The sequence below is a fragment of the Theropithecus gelada genome, chromosome 15 (assembly GCF_003255815.1).
Source record: "Theropithecus gelada isolate Dixy chromosome 15, Tgel_1.0, whole genome shotgun sequence".
In the NCBI taxonomy this organism is placed as follows: Eukaryota; Metazoa; Chordata; class Mammalia; order Primates; family Cercopithecidae; genus Theropithecus; species Theropithecus gelada.
In genome coordinates, this window is record NC_037683.1 from 100,382,534 (window position 1) to 100,392,054 (window position 9,521).

At 44.9% G+C, this 9,521-nt stretch overlaps 1 protein-coding gene across 1 annotated transcript; it reads left to right on the forward strand.

The window, feature by feature from the left end:
* Positions 1-791: 791 nt before the first annotated feature.
* Positions 792-8,745, forward strand: C15H9orf170 (chromosome 15 C9orf170 homolog). The gene is given in 3 exon segments (XM_025360688.1): positions 792-970; positions 8,549-8,675; positions 8,677-8,745. Coding segments are annotated over 3 exon segments (375 nt in total).
* Positions 8,746-9,521: the final 776 nt, after the last annotated feature.

The window sequence follows — 9,521 nt, forward strand, 5'->3', positions numbered from 1 at the left end:
ATTGCCACCACACTGAAATGTCAGGCATCTTGACAACCAAGTCACGTGGTGCCTGGGTCTCGGTTCTCCGCGGTCTGGACCTCGGTGGAGCAAGGCTCTTAGGATCTTACGGCCACCTCACTGGGTCAGGCTCTCCCCGGGGTGGTAGGACAAGCTAATAGGAGAGATAGGGCCATTTCTTCACCCAACCACTCACAGGCTGACACACTCATGTTCAGATTCGAATGCAAAATTTCATTATTTCCCCTGAAACCTAAAAACCCACCTAAAGGCGGTTGACTATGTGGCATTCCCTCTACATTGATCCTGGCTGAGGAGGGCCCAGGGGACTCAGGCCTGAGGAGGCCACGTTTTCTACAGCGGCCCTCCTTCCAGGGCTGCCAGGAGGGGGAAAAGGAACTCAGGGAGTTTTTGCCGGAGATAAGAGCAATTTTTAGTAAGGCAGGAGGTGGAGTCTGCCACGGGTGTCTTTCACACTTGCTACTTTCCAGCCCGTGAATACAATCCCGGCGCTGTTTCCCGGCCCCGCGGCCATTGCAGAGTCATGAAGTCATCGCAGCTGCGCCTGCAGCCAGGCGGGAACGGGAACGGGAACGGGCTGGCCGCCGTCCCATCCCCCGCCAGCCGGAAATGTCCGCGCACTGAAACGCAGACGCTGCCCGGGGAATGGCGAGAGCGAGCGAGAAAAAAAGCCTGAAGGCGGCGCGGGAGCCGGCGAGTGGGGAGACACAGATTCACACCCAGGGGCCTCCGGGCAGGGCCCGCGGGACTCAGGCCGTGTCCTGCTTGGAATGTGGAGCAGGCGCGGCCTCGGCGTCCGCACAGCTCCCCTGCGTTTCCCCCTGGGGGTGTGGGGGCCGAGTGGGAGAACTGGCGGACAGAGGAGAGGCGCCTCGCTCCCAAGGCCCGGGCGGGGAGGCCTGGCCTCCTGCTCAGTCTGTGCAAATGGAAAAAGAGACGTAAGTGCCAAGTCCCAAAAGAGCAAGTCATGGGCCCAGGCTTTACAATCTGTTTCATGAGTTATTCCTCCAAGCATGCCTGGCCGTCGAGTTTTTTCATTAGTGCTGCAGCAAGCAGATGGGAACATGAGCACCGGAGAGCATGGAGGCCTGGCAGGCAAGCAGGTGGCGGCCCCCGACATTCTGGACAGGCTCTGGGGTCGAGGGAGCACGTTCTGATGCTTAAATAGCCTCTCCTTTTATTCTGACTGGGATAGTCCCGTGTGGTGGTTTGGTGTCAGTTTTACACCTAGACCCTCTCCCTACCCCTTGCCTTCATCCATAAGTAATGTCTGCCTCCGCCTGATCCCAGGCTGCCTTTCTGTGGTTCCAGAGACGCTGGTTGTGATGAGCAGCAAAGGGCCTCACTGTCTAAGTCACCCAGCAGTTCCCTTGTCCTCGGGAAGGCTGCATCTTAATGGAGACCAGGAGAGGTAATGCAGGAATGGAGTCTGGATGAGGACCCGCCAAGTTGCGAGGAAGGCAGAATGGCATAGACAGGGCGTTCCAAGCAACCCGGGTTAGCCAGTCAGCTTTCCCACTGATAGAAACCTTGGAGGCACTTTATCCTGTGACCCCAACTCTCCTCCTCAGGTGTCAACTTCCTTTCTATTACCATTAACTCCTCTTATTCCAACCACAGCTGTTGTCAACCCTCTCAAACCTCTGACAAACAGGATAAAAGCTCCAGTAGGTATCAGAATCTCTGCCTTGAAATCCTTTCAAAACGAAGATTGTTATTGAGGGAGGTTTTGAGAATGAAGAGGAGGCTGCTGCAGTCTGAATGTGATGGTATTAGGAGGTGGGGCCTTTGGGAAATGATTAGGGCATGAAAGTCCTCATGAGTGGGATCAGTGCCCTTATAAAAGAGGCCCCAGAGAGCTGCCTTGCCCTTCCCACCATATGAGGACACAGGGAGAAGGCACCTTCTATACAAACCAGGAAACAGACCCTCACCAGATGTTGAATCTGCTGGTGCCTTGCTCTTGGACTTCCCAGCCTCCAGAACTGTGGGAATAAACATCTGTTGCTTATTAGCCACCCAGTGTGTGGTATCCTGTTAGAGCAGCCTCAGATGACTAAGGCAGCAGTCTTCCATCCCCATCTCTGTAGGCCTCAGCCCCCCTCCCACCAGCATTCTCTTCCATCTTCATGAACATGGGATTTCGTGGGTCCCCCATAGTCCCTGATCCCTCTAGCACTTTGGTTTCATAATGAAAGAAATAAGAGGAAAGAAAGATGGCAGAGAAGCAGCACATGGAAACCATCTTCTCTGGAGCAGAGGAGCAAGGAGAGCGGACAGTGTGGGATGAGATGTTGCTGAGGAAACCCCACTGGGCTGAGGAGTGACTGGGCTCACCATCTTCCCTTCTTCTGTCTGCCCCTCCCTGGGACAGTGCTGCTCCCCATGTCCAAGGTCAGGGACAGGGGACAGGGTGGGATTGCCACTTGGGCAGCATCAGAAAGAAAATAGAAATTCCGGAGGGATGACTGAGATGGACATGAAAGACAGCCCTCAAAAGTGGCCCCCACACATCCCTTTTAGGAGCCTTTCCTGTCTTTTACCTGAAGTACCTTCATAAATGAGTGTCTGCTTAATTTGTTTTATAAAAACGGAGCGAAAAACATGCAATGTTTATGTCTCAAAGAAGGGTTTCTGATGAAAAACTGAGAAAGCCGAATAAATGCAGTTTTGCAGTACCATGCAAAGCAATAAACGTGGAATAGCTTCATACTGGGAGTTTATGTGTGAAAAACTGTAAATACTCATTAACAAAATCACCCAACCGAAATCACGTGAAAAAAGTGGGCTCTATAACTACGTATTGGCTATAACCTGGGTGTCTGTATAATCTGTCATCCAAACAAGAAGCTATGGGCACAAATCAAACCATCTAGAATGCTGGTCCCACTGGCTACAACTAAACTTGTCAGAGGTTGCATCTGTTGTCAATGTTGTGATGTATCATAGCCAGCAGTGAACTCCATGGAAGTAATAATGAAAGGTGAACAGCAAGAACACAGCTGTGTCTTCATAAAGTTGTGGCTCAGATGCAATAAAGCATACCTCCGCTCATTTTCCTCCACAAGCTACTGACAAAACACAGGAAACAAATGGCAATATGTGGATTTCACAAAAGAGGAAACCCCACTTCCAGTGACATTGCTTCCTGTCACCTGTTCCTCCTCTAAGAGCAGAAAGCCATCATTCTTCGTCTCCAAATTTTATTTTCGAGATCATGACACATGTGTTTCCTTGTATCTTTGAAATTTACTTGAAACTTAAGAAGAACAGTCTAGACTGTTTTGTGCATCATGATCACATGATCACAATGATCAATGATTCTAGGCATTGTGAGAACCCTACTCTTGCCCCTTGAAAGACGTCACATTTGCTCTCAAGACAAATCCACAGTACAAGATAGGACATGCTGTCTTTCCATGAGACCATGAGTTCCTCAAAGACAGTGAACATGTTCTAACTTTATCCACTTTCTTTTCAATTTGAGGATGATGCATGCTTCAGGATAGGAACTGAAATACTAGTTCCATTCTCATTCCTAAAAATGTATACCCACCCATCTTCCATGAGCTCCTAGAAGTTGAGTGGGTCTACATTTTAAACAGAAAGCTTACTGGGAATTCATAGGCGCTGTGGTGATACAGGTAATGGAAGGAAGCCCATGTATGGGAAGGCTGGAGATAGAGGCAAGAAAGAGTCAAGAGCGCATCAGGCCCTCTGACCTGCCCTTGGCCATCTGCAACATAGGAGGATGCCCCTTGTGCCAGGTGGCTCTCAGAATCTGGGGACTGTAAGAACCAGGATCAGCAACCGTCAGTCACATGCTGAGCCCAACACTGACAACGAACATGTTCTGTCTATGACTCAAGATATACTCCCCATCTTCTTGAACCTTAAGCATATTACATTGAGTTCCTCAGGAAACAGCATTTAGAAATGCAAGCATTTTCATCTCATCCTTTATCTTTAAGACAAGTTTCTGGAGCCTCCCAGGAACTGATTTAAGGGTACTGAAAAAGGACTGGGTGAGGGTTTAGTTTGCTTGATCTCAATATTTGAAGCACATAACATTATATTTGAACTGAAGTTTAATTTGTGAAAAAATTCAAATTGTTTCTCTATTCTATAGAATATAATTGATTTTTAATGCCTCCTATATGACAAGTGGGAATAGACTGTGGTTTGCTCTCAAGATGTGTATAGGGTAGTAGGGTAAGAACATGTATATATCCAGACTGTTACAGTCTAAGGCAGATACGAGAAAGCTCTGCTTTGAGTTCTCACAATCTAGAGCCTTACCCAGTCGCTGAGGGGTGATAAGCAAATATCAAGACATTGTCCATTGTTGTCTAGGAACTAACTTTTGGTCTCTGTCATATAACGCTGGGTTTCTGAGGGTCTCAGTGTGCATCAGGGGCAGGAGAAACAGTAGGAAGCTCTGTCTGGCTTCTTGCTTCATCACACAGGACCCGGGCGTTTTTGCCTTATTTAGAAATCTACTTGTTTTATTATGACACCAACCGTTTGTTAGCACAGAGACAGAGAGGCTCACAATGTTTGAGTCCCTTATCTCGAATTGTTTATGTTCTTAAAATAATTTAATTAACTTAATAAACAAAAGCATTTTCAATTCATAAACAAAGAGAGCTCAGAAAAATTAAATGTTCCAAGAGGCAAAATGAATAGAAAAGTCACATCATCCCAAGTCATTCTCTCACCCTCTGTCTTGCACATTCCTGCAAGCCCTGTCCCTGAGAGCCAATGGGACTTCTAAAAACTGTCTTCATATCCTCATTTTGTTAAGATTTTAGTGGGATCTTGGAAGCCTTCTAGATGGATCAATATTAAAACCGGTTCTAAATGCCATGGCTATGTCTACCTTCTGAAATGACTCTAAAAAGATAAAGTGAAAAGGACAGTCAAATGTATGATTTAGAATTTACAAAGCTGTTTCAAATATATAGATAGATTCAGGTTTGGTTTTTTGTTGTTGTTTGTTTGAGATGGACTCTCCCTCTGTCACCCAGGCTGGAGTGTGGTAGCACAATCTCAGCTCACTGCAGCCTCTGCCTCCTGCCTTCAAGCGACCCTTCTGTCTCAGCCTCCAGAGTAGCTGGGATTACAGGCATGTGCCACCATGCCCGGCTAATTGTTCTGTATTTTTAGTAGAGACAGGGTTTCACCATATTGGCCAGGCTGATCTTGAACTCCTGACCTCAAGTGATCCACCCACCTCTGCCTCTCAAAGTGCTGGGATTACAGGGATGAGCCACCACCGCACCCGGCCTGATTCAGTTTTTAAAGAAGGAAGAGTTTAAAACTCTAGGGCTGAAGGAAGATCTCTGAAAGAGCCAAAGGAATGAAGGAGTTACATCATTCTGGGTTTATGCCATCAACACAAGCAAGTAGACTACATAATTTTATCTTATACTTTTATTAATTTTTGAGATATATTATTATTATAAACTTTTTAACCCATAAATGATTAGAAACAGTATAACACTATTTATACTCATGACCTCTGAAGTGTACTATAATCTCTGCACTTCAGTAACACAAATGCAGTTTCTGAATTATGAGTGTAAATGTACGTGGATAGAATATAAATTATTATAGGGACAAATGCGCTATCTGCAAGTAGTTATGTATTTTATACAGTTAATATTAGCCAACTTGGCTTAAACATTAATTACATGTTAGGTACATTCTAAGAATTTCAAGTGTATTATCTCTAATCCTCCATGAACCCATGAGGTAGACACAATTGTTTCTTACATTTCACAGATGATGAAACTGAGGTTTGGAGTTTGCCCAACGAACATAGCTAGAAAGTGATAGAGCCAGCCTCGAACCCAACCTCGAACCCTGTCCTGTGGGATGGTGAAGAGACGGCATGGAGATATGATTAGTTGTAATATTATTAGGCAATTATTATTTTAAAAGCAGGTGATTTGTCATTGTTTTTGACATGTCTCAGATTTTCCCTGATAAACCCTCTCATCTGTGTCAGTCATAGTTCAGTCAGAAGCAGAATCACTATGAGGTAATACATGTTTTATGTATGCATGTCAAATACACAGACACACACTTATACACACACAGATACATATATACCTCTGTGTGTGTGTGTGTGTGTGTATCTTTGTTATGGGGATTTGTACCTTACAAAGTTGTGAGTTCTTGCTAAGCAATCTCTGTAAGGCCATTGTCCACAAGGCAGGCAGTGGGGAAGCAAGGACAAGATGGAGCCCATGGGTACAAGCTGGAACCCATGAGGATGGGCTGAGACTCATGCCAATTCTTGCTGCCTCTGACTTTGATGGTATGGGTGTCCTATAGGAAGAGCTTGTGCCCTTCATCACAGGAGCCAAGAGGCTGAAGCAGGACAACAGGGGGCCTGCTGTCCCATACCAGCAATAAGCAGCATATGTGTGAGCTACAAAAAAGGGCTGCTGCTTCACCTCCAACCTTCACATGTCCCACAGGAGGCTCTTTTGTGGCTCACTCTAACCAGAAACATGCAGGGGAGGGAATTCTGGGAAGTGTAGTTCTGTCTAGGTAAGTTGACATGTTGCAAAGCTATCACACCAAAGTGCACCAAAGGTACAAAGATGGATGGGAGATGGCTCCTGCCTTCAAGGGGCTAACCCTCTAGGGGTGTGAAGGGAAAGAGAAACATGAATGTATAATATCAACACAAGTATTATAACAAGCATTATGATAAGTGCACTTAGGGTGCAACAGAAGCCACAAAAGTGGCTCACCCTACCCAAGGTGGGATTCCAGGAGAGCTTCCTGGAGGATGTGGTGTCTAAGTGGCCTTAAAGGATGAAATAGAAGTTGACTAAGAAAAGAAGGATTAGCAAGGATATTAAGGTGGGTGGGGAGAGGGAATAACCACGAAGATCTATGGCAGAGGCAGGATAGAGAGATGTATAAGCAATACATGTGGAGGGCTGGGAGTGGAAGGAAAAGATGTTGGAGAAGTCAGTGTTGCAAACCCTAGAAAGTCTATGCATTGTACTGTAGGAAGCTTGGACTTCATGTCCCAGTGATTGGGGAGCAATTCAGGAGTTAGACACATGAAAATGATATGGTCATTGAGGTAGATAGTCTCCAAGATAATCACCTCACCGGCTTTCCTCTCTGTACATGTGTATTGCTCATTGCATTAAAAGGTAGGCTTTAATTTTTCTCCTCTTGAGTTTAGAATGGCCTAAGCAACTGCTTGGCTAAGGGAAGATAACAGAAGTGACATTCTAAGAAGAGGTCTTAAGAAGTCCTGCAGCTTCTGCCTAGTTCTCTCAGAATACTTGCTCTCGGAACATGACATCTCCTCTTAGAAGCAAACTGCCATGTGGTCAGAGTCTAAACCCCGTGGAGATGCCACATGTAGGTGCTCTGGTCAGTCATCCCAGCTGAGCTCCCAGCCAAAACCACCTTGTGCATTGCTATTGTGAACATCCAGCTAAGTCAGGCCTTTGGATGACTCCATTCCAAGCCACCATCTGAATGCAACTGCATCAAATACCCCAACTGAGGATTGCCCCTTATCAACCCACAGAATTGGAGAGATAATCATAAATTATCTTAGACTTCCAAGTTTTCATGTGGATTGTTACATAGCAATAGATAACCCAAATTGCCATGTTTATGTTTTGGGTGTTTTAGGGGGAAGGAATGGAAGAGGGAAGACACTTTAAGTGAAGCTTACTGACTTAAAAAAAGATAAAATGAAAGTAGGAAGACTTTGTAGGAATTCATTGCTATAACCAAAAGAGAAGATATGAGAACCTGAGCCTGAGACTACTAGTTGGGGTGAGAAGAAAAGCTGGATTCTAGAAACAGGAAATAAAATTAATAGGCTTTATGGTAAGTGAAGGGCGAAGGAGAGAGGAGGAGTCAAAAATGTTTTGTGTGTCCCCTGTACAACTGGGTGGAAGCTAGCTATCTCAATCACAAAGACCCAGAGCACAGCAGAAGGATCAGGTGGCATAGAGGAGGGAATATTATGAGTTCTATGAGGTTTCTAAGTGAATGGTTAATTTTGTGTGTCAACTTGACTGGGCTATGGCATGCCCAGATCACTGGTAAAACATTATTTCTGGATGTGTTTGTGCAGGGGTCTCAGAATAGATTAGCATTTGAATCAGAAAACTGCACAAAGAAGATCCACCCTCACCAATGTGTGTGGACATCATCCAATTATTTGAGTACCTGAATAGAACAAGAAAGCAGAAGAAGAGCGAATTCTCTCTCTGTGCCTCTGCTGGAGCTGAGACATCCATCTTCTCCTACCCTCAGATATCAGCACTCCTGGTTCTCAGGTTTTTGGACTTAGACTGGAACTTTTACCACTAACCTCCTGATTTGCTGGCCTTTGGACTTAGACTGAATTACATCATCGGTTTCCCTGGTTCTCCAGTTTGCACACAGCAGATCGTCTGTTGAACTTTCAACTACCATCAGACATGAGCTAGTTCCTATAATAAATTTATTTTTTTTGATATACCTATCTATCCTATAGGTTGTTTCTCTGAAAAACCCTGACTAATACAGTAGAGGATATCCAGATTGACAAGTTCAGGAGAAAGTCTGATTTAGGAGTTGAAAACCCAGATTGGAAAATCCTTTTGATAGATGTCAGTTGGGAAAGACCATGAAAATAGCCAAAATGATTCAAGGAGAAGATGCAAAGTGAACTGTGAAACAGGGCAAAGATGAATCTCTTTGGTAAACCTATACCTAAATCCTCTGCCATGGAATAGCTGCCTAAACTTGGGCAAATAACCTGACATTTCTCAGTTTCCACATTCCAAAAATGGATTTTTATGAGAATTAAATGTTATGATGCATTCCAACTACCTGGCCTAGAACCTGGCATAAGAGCTCAGTACAAATTGGGGAGGGTTATCATCAGCATCAGCATCATCTTATTAACATTCCTGTGGAAGGGATGATGGGCTGCTGAGAAATTCATGAAGAAGATGAAAAACTATTAAGAGAGGTGGGAGGAAGAAGAGAGGACTATCACAGAAGCAGAAGAGCTGAGAGTATTGAGAAAGCACGAGGAGTTAGGGGGGACCAGCAAGTACCCTCTAGAGTTGGCAATATTCCGTTTGTTGAAGGCCTTAATGAACTAACGAAGTTGTGAGAGTTAAACAGAGCTGAGATGGGATGTGAATCTCAGGGAGGATATGCGGACTCATTGATTACCATTCCAAGAAGCTTGTCTGGAAAGGAAAGAAGAGATGGTGGTAATCAGAGCAGAGCACCAGGATGCAGGGAGCTTTTATTTATTCCTTTGTTCTTGTTGCTGATGTTGTTTTCATACTGTTTTTTGTTTGTTAAAGAGAGAGAGTTGTAAGTATAAAATAACCTATAAATAGAAAGAACCAGAAACAGATTCATGTGAAGCCCTTGACTGAGAACAGAATTAATTACCACTGCAGAGGTAATCTTCAAGCCTTGGCAGGTAGGCAAGTGTCTGAGGCACAGCT